Source organism: Ptychodera flava, chromosome 11 (genome assembly GCF_041260155.1).
Source record: "Ptychodera flava strain L36383 chromosome 11, AS_Pfla_20210202, whole genome shotgun sequence".
In the NCBI taxonomy this organism is placed as follows: Eukaryota; Metazoa; Hemichordata; class Enteropneusta; family Ptychoderidae; genus Ptychodera; species Ptychodera flava.
Window position 1 is genome coordinate 6,100,744 of NC_091938.1, and position 20,909 is coordinate 6,121,652.

Here is a 20,909-nt window from a genome sequence, read left to right on the forward strand (position 1 = left end):
TGAATGGCTTTTGGATTCGATCTGCTCGGCAGTAGCCTGTTTAAATGTTGTCTGTGCCACGTCTACATGGCTGTAAGATAAGGGGGAAACTTTAAAAACTGTTTGTGATTATTTTATGTGATTTCATGTTTTGATTAGCTGTTTTGCATGTTATTTACCCGTTTTCTGCGCGCTGATGGTAAGGTGGTGGGGAGTCAAGAGCTGTGACGCAGTTTTTATCAAGAGGAGGTGTTGACCATTGTTGGTGGCAGTCTCATCCTGGCCCCCACGATCCGGAGCCAACAGATTCATCATCATTGCCGCAGTCGTCGTCATTGTTGTTGTGTGTGTAGTCTAGTATGCGTTGACCTGACCAAGCTCTCCATATATGGCAATGTGTCCTTGAATTGGTGAAAACAGCTTGCAATTTGATTACGTAACATGTTCAGTGGAGGTAGGCTTGTGTGCATGCACAAAAGCCTTCTAGGTATGTATTCAGCGGTTGAATTCCCACAAGGCAACGCTCCATAGCCTTGGAAGCAGCTTTACACAGAAATGAGGGGTCAGATCGCTCCGGTTGTTACGTAACGTTAGTCTGCATCAGAGCTGGCATTGGTCAGCCATCCTATTAGAAAAACCTCACATCCTGAAAGGAAAAAAAATGCATTCATCTAGCTGGAAAAAAAATCTCGTCTATTTCCTGCCTGTTTGCTGCCAAGAGCTTATTGAAGTGCAGATTTTAATCAGGCAAAAGAAAAAAAAATTGACATTGAGAAATAAAATTGCTCGTGTGACGTTCTAAGTGCGTGGGATTTCTCTGTTTTGATGAAAATTTCACGCAAATTTCTGAGATCTTGATGAACAAAGAGTGCTGGCACACTCATCACTAGTGGTGATATACAGAATGTCGACTGTCTTTTTCAAACTGTTTTGATACTCAAAAGATACACAGTTTTTCCCCACTCTGATAAATATTGATCAGTCTTGTATTGAACCAATTAAATACAGTGTGTGTTTTCATTCATGTTATAAAGTGCATAAACAACTGCCCACCATATAGTGCCATGCGTATAGACTGCTTTTTGTGTAAAGGTTTTGTTTTTTTGTCCTGGTTCTGTGAAGGTTGAAAGACAAAGACTTTGCCTAATTAAGTTTGCTGGGGCGCTAGTGTGCTGAGCAGAATTAATTAATTCACTTGTAGGCAGTCATTGATGAAATTCCAGGTGACGTGACCACCTCTGATTGCTTCGCTTACCTGAGCTGCAGATGAAAATAATCCCAGAAGCCACATTTTTGTGATTCCTGAAAAAAGTAAAAAGTATTTGAACATTTGACTGTCTTCATCACACATGTAAAGGAAGAGATTTTATTTTGTTCAACATGCTCATCAATGTTGCCAGCGATTTTATTATCGGGACGCTGAATTCACACAGAGAGAATCCATATTCTTTAAAACATTAAAATCAACGTTTATGGCCGGTGCTATTAAAGTGAGTGTCTACATTTAAAAACGAGTGGTTTGTCTTAAAATGTGGGAGCTACACTGTGAACTTTAGACAGGCTATAGTGACTTTCAGACAAATGACTTGGAAGTCATTTGACTGTATAATGTAACCTCGTTCAAAGATGACCTTATACAGATTTACTCAAGTCAGACGCCCCTTGTAAAGCAAGAAGCACTAACTCCTTTCGAAAGCTCCAACATTTCTGTAATGACACCTCCTATGTGTAGAATCTTTGTACAATGCACAGATCTCCACAAGGTGATTTGACTGCTTTGAATTTTGTCATCTGCCTTGTCATCTGCAGGTTTCTTTGATTATGATTTGACACAGAGTGATTCAGTGAGTTACTTTGATATATGATTTTCGATCCTGATGAGGCTTTCTTAATATTAAACACTGTGAAGTAGCTCTTTTCTAAAACCTAGAACTTTAAAAATACTCAACCTTCAAACTTTAAAGTCCGTCTAACAAACCAGTTTTGATGTCGATGTGAAAGGACCATTTTTAGTCCCCACGGACACCGTCCGGGGGGACTTATAGGTTTGGTCATGTCCGTGCGTGCGTCCGTGTGTGCGTCCGTCCGTGCGTCCGTCCGTTCACGCAGATATCTCAGAGATGCCTGGAGCGATTTCATTCAAACTTGGTACAAGGATTACTTCATATGTCATACAGATGCACGTCGATTTGTTTCGTGATACGATCCAATATGGCTGCCAGGCGGCCATTTTATTACGATTTTTTCATGTACAGAGCAACAACTCAGGCATGTTTCAACTGATTTTATTCAAAGTTGATACAAGGACATTGACCAATGTCATAGATATGCACTTCAATTTTTTTGGTGATATAATCCAATATGGCCGCCGTGCGGCCATTTGTTACGATTTTTTCATGTACAGAGCCATAACTCAGGCGTATCTCATCGATTTTATTCAAAGTTGGTACAAGGACATTGACCTATGTCATACATATGCACGTCAATTTGTTTTGCGATACGATCCAATATGGCCGCCAGGCGGCCATTTTATTATGATTTTTTCATGTACAGAGCCATTACTCAGGCATGTTTCAACAGATTTTATTCAAAGTTGGTACAAGGACATTGACCAATGTCATAGCTATGCACATTAATTTGTTTTGTGATACGATCCAATATGGCCGCCGTGCGGCCATTTTGTTACGATTTTTTCATGTACAGAGCCATAACTCAGGCATATCTCAACCGATTTATTCAAACTTTGTACAAGGACATTGACCTATGTCATACACATGCACATTGATTTGTTTGTAATACGATCCAATATGGCCACCGTGTGGCCATTTATTGCGTTTTTCATGTCCAGAACCATAACTCAGACATGTATCAAGCGATTTTATTCAAAGTTGGTAGAAGGAGATTGACCAATGTCATACATATGCACGTTAATTTGTTTTGTGATACGATTGGTCATACATTTGCACGTTAATTTGTTTTGTGATACAATTCAATATAGCTGCTGTGCGGCCATTTTGTTATGATTTTTTCATGTCCTGAACTCAGACATGTATCAAGCGAATTTATTCAAAAGTATTTTTATCACAGTATTTTTATCACAGACCTAATGAAGAAGACTCTATCCTCTCTGAGGACCATGTAATCAAAGTACCCATTAACAAGTGGGGGGACTGTGTCATCAACGATGACTTGTTGTTTTGTATGGCAATTGCAAATTCTTGTTCTACTTCCCAAAACATTTTAAATCACCAACTAATTACATGCAGTTTGTCTGTACAGCGGTCAGTACAAAATTCACTGTTATTGTTTCATTTGAATTCTGGTCCAAACCAGGATTCCCTTGTCAACAATAACAATCACGCATATTTAGTCTGAGTAGAGGAGCTGAATACTGTGTATCCAAATATGCTTTGAGGAGTAGAACAAGAATCAGTAGTTGATGTGAAAAAGAGATATAGTGAAAAAACTGAATGGACTGTTTCTTAATATTACAAACATACACTTATGTCTGCTCTATTCAATATTTAGTGAATCTGTTTGTCTTGTCTTGAGTAAGGATGGACTGCTCATTATTTTCTTTGTGAAAGTAATGCAGGTAAATACATGCAATAAATGTTGTCATTTGCATCTGTTCCTGAGGAAAAAACACTCTTGTGTTAAAGGCATTCCATGTAAAATGCCTGTTTGGATTTTTGGCTTCAGTGCATACATGTAGGACATTACCCATGATCCTTTGGCTGCATTGTTGCAGATAATTTTTATATCTTTGAAAAATCAGGCAGAGTATCAGGTTGTCTTGTATGCAAATCCATTTCATGACTGTGTCTCTTAGAACAAGTTTTTGATTTTGCCCCGACCTGTTGTAACATGGCCTTTGCCATGTCCCACAGAACATCACTAGTCAATATGCCGTGTCTTGTCTGGACAAAGCTCTGTGCATGGTATCTCTTCTTTGCTTCCTGTGGTCCAAAATCTAGCAACGGTCATCCCCATTAACCCATCCACCCCATTGACGTGGATATTGGTCCCTGCAGTAGACAGAGGGATGCACCTAATTCTTGTCTTCTGAAAGGGATGAAAGGTTAACATGCAGTGTCCTATGTCAGTCAGCGCAGACTGCCATTGCAAATTTCATGTATCATGAGCCCTTTCTTTCGAGTATTCTTGGACAGGTTTTTTCTTGTGGTTTGAAGTTTGCAGCAAAATTTATGTTGATGGGAAGGCCATCATGTGCCCAGTCTTTTAGGACACTGAGAGCCAAGATATTCCGAGAATTCCTGATCACAGCAGTGAGGACCCACAGAGAGAGGGGGGATACATGATTTATGGAAATGTATGCATTTCAACATTCAATTGGACACATGTTGTTTTTCTGTGATTCTCTGGATGTTATCTGACAGCTTTACATACCCAAACTCTTACATTACGAAAAAATGGAGTATTTTTGACATTCAGAGCTTTAAGAGAGTTAGAATCCGGTCTGTTGTTGCCTCCCACTTGAAGTCTTGCCTTTTGTTTTGGAGCGAACATGGTCACACTGTTTCTTGACCCATACGTTAACTCATACTTGTATGCTTTGTCTCTCAATTCTATTCATGAATGCTGAAGAGAATGAACCAGGGAGTCCAGTGCGCCTGATGGCTTAAGTCAAACCGGAACGAACAGTAGCCGTTACCCTAATCAAGAGCATGCCGCAGAACAAAAGCAACCAAAAACATATTGAAATTGCGGGCAATTACCAACTCTACATTCCGATCAAGTCAATAAGGATAGCCCTTTGGAAAGGGAAGGTTTATTTGCATAACAAAGGTGTTTTTTTGTTTTAGGATTTCAATGCAGATTGCAAATGTTCAATTGGAACGGATACAATGGCCTGCTTGCCCCCACACATTGTGAAAAAGGGGCATTGGGGTTGGTTTAGCTATTTACAGTGCACTGCAAAGCCCCCTTTATCTTAGTCTGGCAGCTGTTTAAAGAGATGACAGTTATTTGGTAATTCAGTATTTGCTCCATTATGCAAGCCTGGCCTCAGACATTCAGTAGCTTTTTGAGCATAGTTGTGGGTAAATGTTCTTAATTCTCACCTATTGGACCTTTAGTTGGGTAAAACACAGTTTTTCCATCATGACCTAGTTGAGGTAATGTGTGACCTAAAAAGGAAACGCTAAGTGCTGACTTTATACTTCTGTGAAATTGTCAGACACTTATGTAATTCAGGACCTTGGCCATGACCACTATGGTGATCACACACTCTTCTTGTTCATAACCCGACCGTATTAAACATGTTGTGCCAAAGTTTGTCTTGTTTTGTAAGTTTCTTCGACATTTTTCCTCAGTGATACTCTGACTAAACTGGTCGGTGTATCTGCGCTGCAGTATTGAAACAAAATATTTTGGATCAGTAGCATGTCTTGATCAAGTACAAAGTATAATATTGTTACAAGGAGCCATATTCTTGACTGCTTACTTAACACAAAATACCTTGCATGTCTTTTCCATGGTCTGTTGTGATACTTCAGAATGTGTGTACTTCAGAATAGCCATCTTGAATATACCCATGATTCAGTGCAAACTTCTGTTAAACTCTGACCTTTTTCACTGACGTTTTATCAGTACCTCACTTTTAGTCTTTTTCAGCTTGTCATTCTTTAGTACCCTAGAAAATTCAGAGAATCATCTCATGCTTGTTACAAGCCAGTTTCTTTTGCAGTTTAGGTCATTACAATATGCTTTTCGTCTGTCCACTGTTTCTCTAACGGTGTCAGGCTCAAAGTGAAAAAACAACCATTTTTGGGGTTTTTTGGCCAGCCCTGTTTCTCATGCTATGGAGGAGAGAAATTGTGAGCTAGCACAGATCACTTCTTGAGAGATTGAAGTGTGTTAACATGGTCACCCCCTCAGTTTGGTATAGAAAGGTCCATTCTCACCATGGATAGCAATGAGTGCGGGTCAAACCATGGTGGCAAAAGAGTCCAGAGGCAACACCCCCTGCTTGGGTGGTTGGTCCCTTTCTTGAGTTTCTGCAAATGGCAATACAGGGTTAATAGAGGAGACTGGTCAAACCCTTGAGAGAGAAAAAAATCATGATTTTCAACCAGATCAGAAGCAAAGAAGACTTATTTCCAATTTTTTAGTCTGTCGTTCTGAACAAAATTTATTTGGCTTGGTTATTTAACAATTAGACCTAGATTTGAAATAATGATTAATTGACTTTGTCATAGGCATCTTTGATAGATGTGAAACTCTTCAAATACTATCTCTGGTTAATCATATACGAAGATCCATCTATTGGCTTCTCATTATATCCATTGGAGAAAAAAAATCACTGATTTCCATGGTAACAAAGTGTGTGCCTATCTGTCAGATCTGCTTGAGGTGCAGAATCCCCAGGCTAATATTTGATAATTGCATTTCAGAATAGGCATTGACCAGGTGGCTCTTGACTCTGATAAATGACTGCTGAATGGACAGTGATAATTACCGAGATGTGTCCAGTGGCTTAATTGTCCACAGACAAAGCCAATGGGATGATGCCGTCAGCAATAGCGTGGTCGTGCCTTTCTCAGTCGCGTGTCACTATCACTTGTAATTAATGAAGTCTAGTACCCAATGCCAATTATTATTTTGCTTTTCAAATGGCCAGCTAAGTCCGAGGGTCCAGTGATTGGACGGAATAACGGGAGATTAGTGGATCCATTGTGTTGGTCATGGCGTCGGTTGAAAGCAGACACCTGCATGCTTAAGACAATGCCTTAGGGTTTGTGTGCCAGGCGATCTCTTGTAGAGAGAACAACTGGCCTCCCGTGTACATCTTCTCGCCTGTTCTCAGCCGGCTTTGTAAAATGGCCTTCACATTGGATGTACCAGACTCCAATCTCTTTGTGATGATGGCCCACAGATCCAAGTGGCGATCAAGTTTGAATAGTAAGTTTTGTATGTCTGACACGTTAATTGAGCCACCGTCACAGTTTTTGCACTGATTGTTGCTACTTTCATCTTTCAAAATAAAAGTGGAACCCACTGAGAGAGTTGGCTAATAACAGTCTGTGAAACAAAGGGAGAGTTTATAATGATCTTATTGGAGTCTGTTTGAAACTTGTGTGTCTATGAAGAAAGTTAGTGTTAGTAAAAACAATAAGGGAATATTTGTCAGTCTGAGAGTAAACGTGGACCTCTACATGTGGTATTTCATGTTAGTGTGTTTGGTTTTCTTCTGCTGCAATTTCTGTTGAAAGAAGTCAAAGAACAGCAGAAATGAAAACATTTTCCCAGATTACCATGCATGTGGTAATGACGGTATACCGCTGCAAAGTACTTTTTTGCCTGGAAATGCTTCAGCCATATGAACGGAACGGAACGCAGAGCCCAGTGTCTTCCGTTTTCCTTCTTTCCTGTCATTGTGTTTTGGGGAAAAATATTATCTCATCTCAACTTTACTTTTAACAGTGTTTGTGTATTGTTAGACTTTTTAATTGATCCACATTGTTTATTGTTATTTCATATCTATACTTGAATGTGTGGTTTGCTGTCCTATATTCCTTTGCAACTGTAGTAAAGACAAATTGTTAATGTTTCCTGAACAGTGCTAGGATCTCTACTCAAAACCTGTGTTCCTTTGTATGAAAGGTTTGAAATAAATGCAAGTTGGATCACATCTTTTTTTTTCAGATATAATTGACTGTAGCAATTTATACATGTATCCAGTATAACATTTCATTTTCAACATCAGAATAAAATGCTTTTTTCTTCTCTTTGGTTTAAAAATTGCCAAATAAACAAATCAGAGGAAATTTTTATCCAAAACCCGTTTTAAACAACACAACTTATTTTTAAATATTTTTAAAAAACCGGTTTTACTGTAAATTGTAGAAATTTTTGATTCATTCATTTGATATTAAGTAGCCTTTGACTTGTCACTGAAGTATACGTGTATCTTCATTTTGTACTTTTTCCTCTTTGTTTGCCATGATAGGGACACCGTATATACCCAGCTACATGGACCTGAGCAATGGTCCGGAGCCATGTGTTGTTTGCGGAGATGCTGCCACCGGTTACCACTACAGGTGTATGACTTGTGAAGGCTGCAAGGTAACCAGCTTAAATATTTTTTTTTCCCATTTATAGGGCGCAAGATCCACATGCAACCAGTTCCTTGCTTTCATATGATGACCGACATGTTACCTATGAAATATATGTTTCTCTTGTGCTCCGCAATTCAAATTTATGGGTGTTCAGCATCTGCCATCTTGCTCATAACGCCTCCCAAAGTACTACAAATTCAAGTTTGTGATAAAATGAACAAAACTTAGTGTGAATTGATTAATTCTAAAGCAAAGCACAGAGCAGTGAACAATTGTGTATCAAATGAAAGGACACTCGTGTTAAGTTCAAATTCACAGGTATTGGACTGACTTTCAATTGAATGTGACCAGCCGTTGTGGTGTGTAACATTTTAGAGGAAAGAGTATCTTCAATTTTTGCTGTATGGTGTGCTCTCTGTACTTATCTGCAGTGTTAAAAAAAATGTATGATCTAGTTAAATTTTTCAAGACAAAAATATGAGAGAAATGTTAGGTACTGTCACATTCAATGTCACAATTGATGAGTTTTGTGTGTCATTGCCGGGATTAAAAGACAATAAAACAGGTCAAGATGAAGCAACTTTACACTTCAAAATGATTTTATTTCCGTTCGTGTGTGAAATGAAAACATGCCCTTATGAAAAATCCATGCCATTTTAAAAGCAAAATTACAAGTAACCCAACCAAGCTGTATTTATGGAGATTTGTGAATGTATTTCTAATTTTGATTTTCTAATTTTTCTCTTTAAATTGTGGACAGGGTTTCTTCAGAAGGACCATACAGAAAAACCTGACATACTATTGTAAATGGAACGAAGAGTGCATCATCGACAAGACCACCAGAAATCAATGCCAACAGTGCCGATACAAGAAATGCTTGGCTGTTGGCATGGCACCAGACTGTAAGTATACAGGCCGCTTCACCTGTTCATTTCCAATTCCCTGAGCATAGGTCCACGCTCGCCATTGATAACATGATGATGTTAGGTTTATAATAGGTTAACAAAAGGTTAACAGTGTGCCTTATAAACCTCCTTTGTGGCCACCAGAACTTTGTACATCCCCATTATTGTCAATAGTGATGGTTGGTCCCATATACAGGGAAAAGGGATGGGGTAGGCTATGGTCAAGAAAGCGCTAACCCTTCAAATGCAGAAAATTTTACATATTCCAAGTATTTGTATTGAGTTAACCATCGGAAATTTTGAGAAATTAAAAATTGGCTGAAAAGATTTAAGTAATCCTTAGAGAACACACAACTGTTCATTCTTACCACACTGAAAATGAAAACCATATCAGCAGTGCATTTTTATGTCCAACATGCTGTAATGCAGATTTTGATTTTTCTGCCAAAGTTTTTTTTCACTTCTTAGAGTTTAGTGCAAATTCTCACTACTGAAAATAGCTCTTGTCTGGTGCTATAAAGGATACTGAAATGCTTTGTGGGTAAAAGCAGACTTCTCACCACAGCAAAAGTTTGAGATAGTGATCTAATAGATACTTTTAACGCTAACTAATTTTCATGGCCGAAGGTCTTGTTTGTTCTTGAAACCAGCAAAACTCTTGCATCTTTTCAACTAATTAGAGATTTCTGGTATGAATCAAACTAGTAAACTCGGTCATATTCTCATGCTTTGCACATGTCTTGCCTATTTCAGTGGTCCTCAATGACACGCAGAGGAAAGCCAAGCGCAAGCTCATCCAGGAAAACCGTGACAGGCGGGCCCGCGAGGACATGCTGCGACAGAGTGGGCTGCTGCTCAACGGTCGACTCAACGAGGCAGAGGAACGGCTCATACACAATGTTGTGATGGCAAACAGGGACACGGCGCAAATGTTTAACCGCTTTACGCTATCAGACAGTGAAAACAATCATGGGGTAAATGAAACATTACTTTATTATTGCTCACCATTCAAGTTGATGTTTTGCTGACAAACCGCCCTCTTTACGACCCACTGGCGACACTTTTAGACTTATTTACTGTTGTAACATTGGAAATCTGTGTCTCGATATCTCATTGAAAAGCTGCAGTTCAACAAGGCTGTGGGTCTTTACCATCTCTGACGTCCGACAGTTTGGTTTCACCATTGATTCCAAAGAATTATGTACATCATGTTTCATGAATTATGAATTGCAAATGAATTGCATGGAGGCTCAAAGTGCTCACTGTTTGGCATTGCAGTAGTCAGGGTGATGGAAGCAGACAATGTTTCAGATTCTAGTTTTAAAGGTGGCCCCAGTTATTTTAATAAATATATCCCTATTCTTTATTTTGCCCCTGCAGTCAGATGAACCAGATGCCAAGAGGCAAAAAGTAGAAGAGAGCTCCAAGCTTACGTGGCAGAATCTTGCCGAAGTCATGACACCGTCGATTGTGAAAGTTGTAGAGTTTGCGAAAAGAGTCCCAGGGTTTACAAGGGTGAGTGACTGACAGCGGTTATTTTTGACTGATCCAAGGTGAAGAAGATCTGCAAAGCGCAGCCGCAGTCAGCTTTTGATTACAGGGCACAAAAGAGAGGAAAAGAGTAAGGGCGCCCTCGCTTGTTGTCATTGACTGCAGATAGGTCACATTTTGTATCACTGAAAGAGGGCGCCCTGGAAGGACGAGTTGTTGACATCCCAAGGTTAACAACATTTTGGGTTGTTGCAGTTGCCTTGTATCAAAGATGTTGATGTGGGGCTGTTCTTTACTTAATGATTGCTTCATCTTTCATGTAAGAGAATACATTTGAGCGTGAAGGCGCTTTCTAGAGATGATGTGTAGAGTTTCTTAGAAGCACCCGCCGTGCAAGCCTTTAAAAGAAAACCCAGAAAGCAAATATTAGCAGTAAGTAGAGATTAGCCTGAGAAATCCCTTTGTAGTTTAAACAGCTTGAGAAGCTTATAAAATAACCCCACAAAACCTTCAGATGCTTAAGTAATTATGGTATGAATTTTTTAAGGGTACACTGGGGAGCAATTGTGTCAACCAAGGCTTTTCAATAATGTTTGTATCCACTCTAGGCTAGTGCCAATTCTTTTCTTCCCCTCAGCTTTATTCAATTCTATATACTTTTGGGTCAAGGAGAAGATCTTCGTGATATCTCATTGAGTCCCTTAACACCATATTGTCAGGCATCTCTCAATGGGAAGCAGTGTGTCTGTGAGAAGCTTTTGTCGGGCTATGTTGATATGGGTTATTTTTGCAAAATGTGCAAGGACTTTTATGACGTAGGTCTTTGATGGAATTGTGAATAGGAGAAATTGAAACTGCATAGTCAATATGGAGCGTTTTTGAAACCTTTACTTAATGGTTTTTCTCTTCTTTGACAGCTGGATTATGACGATCAGGTATTACTTTTGAAAACGTGCTGCATGGAAATTATGTGTCTGAGGGTGGCGCAGAAGTATGATGCCGAGAGTCAAACCCTCATTCTCTCGACTGGGGTCAAAGTTGACAAGGAGCAGCTGCATGAGGGCGGGCTTGGGGAACTCATTGAGCCCATCTTTGACTTTGCAGCTGGTCTGGCACGATTGCAACTCAATGAAACAGAGATGGCCCTACTGGCAGCTGTGTTACTTGTAGCAGGAGGTAGGCCAATCAGGATTTGTGTTCTGTTTTGTACAGTTTTGGTAATATGTGAGCGAAACTTACTGAAAGCTGTTGATTTTTACTGTTCAAAGTTTCTTTTCCGTGTTTTAATTTGAAAGAGAACTGTGTACTTACGGACAATTTAGGAAAATGCAAGTCAAACAAATGAGAAACGTGGTGACAAAACGGTTATAAGTTCTACCGTTTCTTTTAGAGGAAAAACTTGAGCATGGAACTTTCAGATTTGTTTGTTTTGTTTTATGATGAAATATTCCCCAGTGTTTGTGACAAATGAATGGAAAAAGTTTCAGACTGACAGTCTCTCCAAATCAAGGCATCCCATATCAGTGAAGACATGCTATGAAGCAAATCACATGACGACATCTCCTTCAGCAGTTCTTTCAACTAAAATATTCAATCATCAACATCCAACAATAATACCCTTACATTGTCTTCCGTAACTTCAACGTTTTTCCCTTTTCTGTCAACTACCTAGATCGGCCAGGCCTGAAAAATGCCAAAGACGTTGAACAATTACAGGATACTATCTTGAACGCCTACCAACATTACATCAATGAGACCAGGCCAAGAACCCCTGTGCACTGGGCAAAAATACTTATGAAAGTAAGTCTCACTCCACTACAATTCAGTATTTCCGTATTGTTTGTTTCTACATTGTGGTACGTATCCCACATAAATTTTCCATGATCCATTCCGGAGTCACCCTTGTCCAGTCAGCTCTTCATTGGCCTGGATCACCTTATCCCTATATTATACAGTGAAACCTGTCTAAACCAAACCCTGTCTAAACTGGAAACCTGTGTATACTGAACACCTTTTCTGGTCCTTCCCACATAGAATGCCATGTTTAAGGAACCTCTATAAACCAAACACCTCTAAAGCAAACCGTTTTTTCAGTCCTTTTGATGTTCGGTTTAGACAGGTTTTACTGTAGTATCATTTTTACAGAGTTTCATACACCTCTGCTCTTTCTACCTTCCCATCGGATCTGCGTTCACACTCCATGCTGTGCCCCCCTCACCTTTCCTACTCTCTTCCCCTATACACTGACCGGAGTCAGCTTTGTCTCAACTAACAATTGTATCTTTCATGCATACCAGACACTGCTTTCAGCTTATTGTTCTGTCACCCATCTAAAACTGTTCAAATTCTTCATCATCGTTATTTTTAGAAACAGTAAAAGCTTTGTCATGGGAGAATTTCATCAATTTTACAATTAAAAAATCACATTGAAAAATATTGAACCACAACAGTTTGTTGAGAAATTCATGATCCTTTTCACTCAACGTGTCACAGGTTTAGCCAGTCAAACAAGTTGATCTTACGCCTTAGCAGCTATCCTGACTTTTTACTCCTGAAAATTTTTTTTTGCTTCAATAAAGGGTGTTGATTTTTTTCTGCCTTCTAGATTACAGACCTGCGAACTATCAGTGCTCGCCACGCAGAGCGAATCATGTGCATCAAACTAGACTGTCCAGAAGACATCCCTCCGCTTTTCATGGAAATGTTTGATGACTGTAATGCCTAAACTTAGTCCCACTGAACTACAAGCTACCTCAAAATACAAACAGAGACGTGAGACAAGGACACTGTAATGTCGGTATCATCAGAACATTTGTATTGAAAAAAGGAAAAAGCCACACAAACGTGATGTTCTATACATGACTACCTCACAAGTGGATTTGGTCCCATGAGCAATCCTGGCTACAACACAACACGCCGATGGAGTCGATTGGATTGCTTCACGGACCCACAAGTTAAACAAAATCTCAAGGATTTTAATGTTTATTTTTCAAGTTCTCCTTCTCCGCCCCCTTCAAATAGCGCACACATGGAACGGTCTCATTACGGATTGTTCCATTTCTGGAGAGAAAAGGGGAATGATGTAAAGAAACCTACTGCAAACATTTTTAACAATAGTGTAAAAGTGTGATTTTTTCCCGACAAAGCATATATCTATAAAATATTTAGACATAATTTACTATCTGGTAAAAGACCATAAAGTAAGCCATGTGACTTTTGATGAAAGATATCTCAATGTATCACTATCTACCTTTAGCTCCAAGTATTCATTTTTTTTGTTCACTTAGAACTCAATCGTTTTTGAGTTCAAAAGTTTTAGTTTTAAAAGAAAACACCCAAATGTATATAAACAATAGTTAAGTTTAAAACTAACAGTTGATATGTGTTAAAATTTGTTAACGGTGATTTTGGCTCCCGTTAGTGTACTCTTCAGTTCAGGACGAATGTCTTTTCAAAAAGACAAAAACAGAGCCTTCACGCTGAAACCAAAGTGTTGACAAGATATCAGCGTTTCTCTGTGAATTGAGCCCACACTGTGTGCTCAATGTGATGATCATGTTTTCTGTAGCAAAAACAAAAACAGCCAAAAAAAACCCCACAAGACAGGAAAGCATGTGTATTCTATATTTGTTGCATCTTCCTGCTTTTCCAATAACATTTGTAAGAATTTATTGTAAACTTGCAAATTAAAAAAACCAAAATACAAAGTATGTTTTACCAGACGGTATTGGTGTTAACATCGTAATATTCTATGTTTTACCTTTTTTATTCAAGGACTGTGGAAAATCATTTCATTATAATTCATTATGGAATGTCATCATTTAATACTCACAGTGGCGTGTGCGTAGATGAAAGACAAAAACAGTGAATTATTCTTCATTTGCTATGTGACAAGGACTGGATATTTTTGTAATCTTCAGACTGCAGATTGTAAAGGGGAAAATGCCATATTGCATTTAAGGAGCATAGTATCATTAAAAGAGACTTAATCAGCTGCTGATCAGTTTTCCTTTTTGTTCAAACTACGCAAGCGAAAGAATACTTTGAACCTCAGGGCACAGGTGTACTCTGTACCCCTCGCGCTCAATAACCTGACTCTTGTGTTCCTAGAAATGTTACAATGATTTCCATTACATGTGATATCTTACAAATATTAGGCTTATACGTGTAGTAACAATGATTGTCAAAATACAAATTGAACTCAGAAACCATTTGCAGCTGAATATCTGGAAAACCGTAATGTAGTGAGCATAGCCCAGGATGGCTTTTCCCCATTTTATAGCTAGTAATTCTTGATTCATAAACCCACCACAAGCTTGTAGCGTTATTTTAGCTCTGTGTACTTGCATGTGTAGACGGGACTCTCTTGATGCTGTATACCATCTTTTGAAAAATCTGTGGACATTTTAGCCAAACCCAGCTTTTGTAGCTCAGCTGCGATGTTTTTATCTCCGTGACAACGAAGACAGAAATGTACATAAAAAGACAACAACTACCCAGTAGTTTTGTTAATGATGGATAATCTATGTGACTCACTTACTGACTTATCCTTTGGGAATCTGTTATCCAATATCATATTGCTCACCCCACACAAACCCTTCTATAACTCCCTAATGCCATGAGTAACAAGCACACACTTCTCCATAACTACTACATTCTCAGGAGGCTCTTGATAAAGGTATAATAAAGTATGTTACATGCACTGTAATGTTCGTGTTAAGTGCAGTGTTGGAACTTAAAATTGGGAAAAGTTCATTTTCTTCTGATGTACGTAACTCTGTATTTTGCAAGACACGTATAAAGTGATACTATCACCTGCATGATCACTTGAAAACCGGTATGGAAGCTTTTCTAACAGTTCTTCATCACTAATATGAATTCAAACATTTCCATCACATCAGCATGAGCAGTATGATTGAGTTTGCCACAAATTTACACAGTGAAAAATGTTAAAAAAAGCATACAAAGTGGATAATACTCCTTTATATGTTGTGTTCGACCCCAATTCACTGTAAACAGGTCCACACTGACCATTGATGACAATGGCGTTTTGGGCCAAACCATTGCGGTGAACGGGTTAAATCACATGAGAGAGCTATACATGACCAGCACAATCATATGACTTGTTTGAAAGACTTCCAAATCCCCTGCATGCTCCATACAACAGCTACTGGTTGTCAAGTTGATTTTTCCCACAACACAACACACCAACCATCTGTAGACAGCTTTGTCACTCACACCTAGTTCTCACTGTAAAGGTCTTAATTCTGGCTTTGTAAACAGATAAAGCAAGACTTAAACTGAGCAGTCTCAGATAAAAATGTTGATATGATGAAAAATTTGTGAATTTCACTTGTGGTTCCACAAGAAGTGTAGGTATGATTAAACTTTATAAAGTTAATAACCAGTCCATTGTAAAACGCTCTACCATAAAAAAATGTTACATTTTAAAAAGTATGAATAGTAAATATTTGTATTCCTACATCGAACTCTTAGAATTGTTAGAACTTCTAGATTTAATAGTCAGCTGCTATAGAGTCGTCCATTGACAATAAATACCAAGATCTTGCCTTTTATTTTTCTTTGTAAATTTTCTGCTATTTTGAACAAAATGATAATCTTAAACCCACCTGCTATAAAAGCCTCCGTATCAGTCAGGGTCTTAGAAGCTTTAATTAAGATATCTTATAAGCAATCCAACTTTTCCATTGAACAAAATTCAGCCTGACAGTGAACTTGTCTGTCTGACTGACTGTCACATTGTATTAAATTTGGCAAACATCAAAGGTTTTGCAAAGATTTGTGCACCCTTGTTCCTTTCTGATCTCTAAATCTCATTTGTGCATGATTATTTCCGACTTACAGTTAATGAGACAAATTTGCCGAGTTCAAGTCCAAACTTTTGTTTTGAAGCATAATTGTTAAAAAGTCATTTGTGGTTAGATTTTGACATGAACCAACATATGTTAAAAGAATGGCTTCAGAGGACAGTGGCTTCTGTCCTACACCCTGGTACACAGTGGATTTTTGTTATCTGCTGAGTAAAGTGCGTACACTAAATACAACAGTTCTTGTTTTACTCCCAAAATCATATTGAAACAAATTCCCAACAGTTTACTACAGCCTGTATATGTGAAGAATGCACTGTGGTTTGTTATTGTTATTTACATCCGTCTTTGTGTCAGAAGCTGAATTTATTTGTCAACAATAACAATACATATACACATGGACAGGCTGAGTTGACAATCTGGACATATTGTACCCAACATGCTTTTTGGGGAGTAGAACAAGAAACTGTAGATGCCGTTAAAAACAAAAATATTGGAAAAAGTCAAAAGTTATGGCTGCTATATGGGTGTAGTGTATGTTTGGGGAATTATCCCCAGTTAGTTTCTTGTATAGTTTTCAGATCATGTTACCCCTGTAGTCCTAACTTGTGTGTACCTTTTGTACATGCAATCTTGCCTATTCTGTCACTGACCAGCGGGTATTTAGTTACCTCTGTGGTGCTGGAGACCACAGAAGGCTCAAGTACTTCAAAAAACTCTGACAGGCCAAGTGTAGAAGTCTCTCTGTTAACCTTGCATCATACACTGACATGAGAAAATCTGATTGACAAGCTCCAGATGCCCTATTTGAATTGTGCTGACAACAAAGTTGATGTATCCAGGATGGCCAATTTGACCTTGGCAGTTTCTTACATCACTTTTGATTGGAGGATGAAAGCCACTGGTCAATGCCTAATCCCAACTGGAACTTTCTATCAAGAGCCCAGGTGGCTGTCTGATTCATTTGATATTGCTTGCTCATTAAATGAAAGTAGAACAATTTCATTTTTTCGTCTGACAGGGGCTTTGTTTAGCTAGTTTTGTGTTTAAGTGCACGCATATTTGAATAATTGACCAATCATTGCTTTTGTTTCAAAGCCGTAGTGACAGGTCATGTTGAAGTCTCTCTCTCACTCTGGTAAAATTAACAGTCACTTTACTAACACCTAGAGTAGAATACCATAACCAGATCACCATATGAAGTTTTCAACAGATTTTTCTTTTTCAACCCACCTATTATGTTACTTATCCAAGCACTATTTCACACAGCAATAGGCCCAAGCTGCTCTGTGTACAACAATTGTACATGAACTTGATACTTTTGTATCATGGGACGAAAGTTGCTCAACTCTTATGTAACATCTGAAAGACACATCATTGTTAGATCAGAGATCAATATTTGACCTTAGGCTTTTAATTTCTTGAATTGTGCAAAATTAATATGGAAGCTGATGGCATGCAAAGAAAAGATTGTTATTTGCTTGAAAGCACTGTGAATTTTTTTTTGTCAGTAAGACCGAACGCTCGGGTTATATAGTCTGAGTTTTGGGAATATGGATGAGTTTATGTACAAGTAAGAGTCTGATATGGCATTGTATTATGCAATTTGCATCTTGTGGACTCTTGGACTAGTTTCAACGTCCACCATAAAAAAGAGGTTTTTCTCTTGCCGTACACGATTACAAGGTCAAATATTGACCATAGGCATCCATCTTAGATGCTCGTAATGTTGCTAATTGATTGTTCCAGATTTAAAACGAGACCGGCTCAATGTTAAAGACATTACAAAACTACATATTCAGTGTATTAGTTCAGAAGGTGAAATAGTTCTGAAGTTGTTCACAGTTTCAACAGTTTCACAGTCATAAAATTTAAAAATCAAAAACAGGTGTGTTCTTTCTGTATGTGATATAGACATTGTTGAAGTAGAATTTGGATATCTTTAAAACCCACCAAGCTGTTATTTTTTTTTAAATTTTTAAACGTCAAATTTACATAATTTGTGAGGATCTTGCGAAACAAAATTACGCACCAGTTCTTGTAGCTCTAAGCTTGTTGGACCTATGCGTGAGTGAACTCTTCACGTCACTTTATAGGGTTGCTAGTCTGCTGTTCCGTATTTGTGACGCTGTTGCTGTAAATGCCGGAACTTGAGGCAATGCCATGGCAGGTTCAGCACAGCATCACAGAGCGGAAGTAAAAAGCTCTGATTTTTGTCCTCTTGCCACTCTCATGATCTGAAAAAAAAAAATTTCGATACCATCCGATAGCAATCCTCTTCTCGTTGTTGTTAAATCTGGCCATGATGGTTTCTAACGTATTGGTAAAACCATTTGGTAGAAAAATAAGTTCAGACTGTCACTTGAACACAGTGGACTCACAGTTGTCTAACTTTCAACAATGGGATTGTTATCTCTTGCTATTATATATTTAGATGCAATAACAGATACAGTTTGTTCATTAACAGAATATTTAGCTATTTACCCACTATACATGCATATGTATGGTCGACTACAGAGTGGCAGTCTTAAATGAAAAAAAAAAAATTTCTTGACGTGATTTTGCTTTAAACTTACGCTAAAGTTGTCTCAGGGAACCAAACGCTGTCAACAATAAGTAAATATGATACCACAAAATTGGCACTAGAGATGTCAATTTAAAAGTTGAAAAAAAAAATTAGTTTTATGTGACACATTTGTTGTCTGTATACATTTTAGTGACAAAAATTTGATGAAAAATATATATATATTATCATAGTTTTCCTTGTACACATAAAAAACGCAAAGTAGACATTGCTGACTTTTTTGAAGTAAGAGGACAAGGAAATATTTGGATGTTCCTGAAGTATACTGGATCCAATTTCTCCTTGAGTTTTAATGTGTATGACTTTGGGACTGTTAATGCTATGAAGAGAGAAATATTCCCCCTAGCAAAATGGTGAATTGTAATATGACTACTCTTGTCATAATTTGCGTGACTTTAGGAGCCTTTAACACCATGAAGCGAGAAATATGTCCCCCTAGAAAAATGTTGAATTGTAACGTGGCTCAACCTGGTCCCAGTATGCTTCAGTCCTTCCAAGGCCTCTTGTCAATGTAATGATTATATGAAAACGTCAGTGTACAGAGTGGATGGAAGATTTATTTTAAAAAATGGAAAGATATTGCTTGGCACTTACATAGAATGTATCACCTCTTGTCAGTTGTATTCTTAGTGACTATCAGTTGTCAAGGTTATGAATAGAAACAAACTATTTAAAATAAGCGCTTTTGTTTTGGGTTGTTTTCTTTTGTTTGTTTGTTTGTTTGTGCGGTGACCTGTGGATTGTAGTAACTCACAATGACTCGTACACAGAGACATGGCATAAGAAATATGTTTATGTCATGATGCTCTTGTGCCATTTTGTTTGTTCAAGGTTACATACGCCTCTGAACTGAAAGTTTTAAACTTCGCTTATACTTAGCTCAAAGAAACTTTGAACCATTTTCTTTCATAATCAAGAATAACAATTCTGTGTCTCCATACCCAGTTTTGGATTAGAGATAACAAATTACCTTCAAATATACTTGAAATTCAAAACGGCTGCTGTATTCTGTTTCAACTTTAAAAAAAACATTAATTTTGGGATATTCACAAAATAACGCAGTGTTAAACTGACAAGCTGAAAAGTGTTTCAACATGCTTTGACAAAATCAAGATTTTTATTCCTGCAAAGATGCTTTTACAGTGCCTCACACTGCAGTCAATCAGTGGCCATGCTCCACATCACAGTATACTGTTAGTGATATCTGTCAAGGTTATACACACATGGTCACACTGATCTGTATGAGTTGTCATTCAATATTAGGAAACAAAACACCGACAGCTTTGTGATTCTTCTTTCTCAACTTAGTACATGCATTCTTGGTTGCCATGGAAACCAGCAACATCACTCTGCCTCAAGTTTCTGACACATCAGCTTGACAACGATGTATGTTACAAACTGAGAAAGAAAATTGTGTATTTTGTGTATGCATTTTCAGAGAACACGATGCAACAGTTAGATGCCAAACACAAAGCCATGAGAAAGTGTCTGAAATGTGAAGTGTGCTCCCCAAAACGATTTGAGATACACAGTATTCAGCTTGTGAACTCAGCCTGTACATGTGTGAACTGCATTGTTATTGTTGACAAGTGAATTCTGATTCAGACCAGAAGATGCAAACAACAGTGCATTTGACAGATGCTATGTTGACAGGCTAAATAGTTAGTATACATGTTTCAAAGAGTTTTAGCTAGCAGAACAAGAACTTGCATTTAAGATAAAACACAAAAATAATGAAAAACCTCATCAAAAGTTACAGCTACTTGTCCCCTGAGTGTGGATAGAATTCCGAGATCTGTTCATGAATTTATTCAAAGACAGCTAACGATGGAAAATGCTTTGTTCAGGGGCATTTAACCTATTCATCCCCAGATTTCCCATGAAAAGGTCCATAGTTACCATTGATAACAATAGATTTGGGCCAAACCATGGTGGCCGTAAGGGTATCTAAACTGTGACTCATACACATCAAATGTGAACATTTTCATATGAATACCACATATTTTTTAGAGTCATAAAGTAAAAATTCCGCGGTCTGTCA

General features: G+C 38.1%; 1 protein-coding gene across 4 annotated transcripts in view; it reads left to right on the forward strand.

The window, feature by feature from the left end:
* LOC139143380 (thyroid hormone receptor alpha-like) overlaps nt 1-14,980 on the forward strand; it is a 46,804-nt gene extending 31,824 nt beyond the window's left edge. For 3 of the 4 annotated variants that reach the window (XM_070713655.1, XM_070713654.1, XM_070713653.1), the window contains exons 2-8: nt 7,952-8,067; nt 8,821-8,962; nt 9,719-9,939; nt 10,346-10,480; nt 11,374-11,632; nt 12,129-12,256; nt 13,062-14,980. In XM_070713655.1, the coding sequence (XP_070569756.1) occupies nt 7,952-8,067; nt 8,821-8,962; nt 9,719-9,939; nt 10,346-10,480; nt 11,374-11,632; nt 12,129-12,256; nt 13,062-13,181 (1,121 nt within the window). In that variant the 3' untranslated portion in view covers nt 13,182-14,980. Of the gene's footprint in view, nt 1-6,733; nt 6,904-7,951; nt 8,068-8,820; nt 8,963-9,718; nt 9,940-10,345; nt 10,481-11,373; nt 11,633-12,128; nt 12,257-13,061 lie in introns of those variants that run through there. The other variant, XM_070713652.1, reaches the window with a different exon arrangement.
* Nucleotides 14,981-20,909: the final 5,929 nt, after the last annotated feature.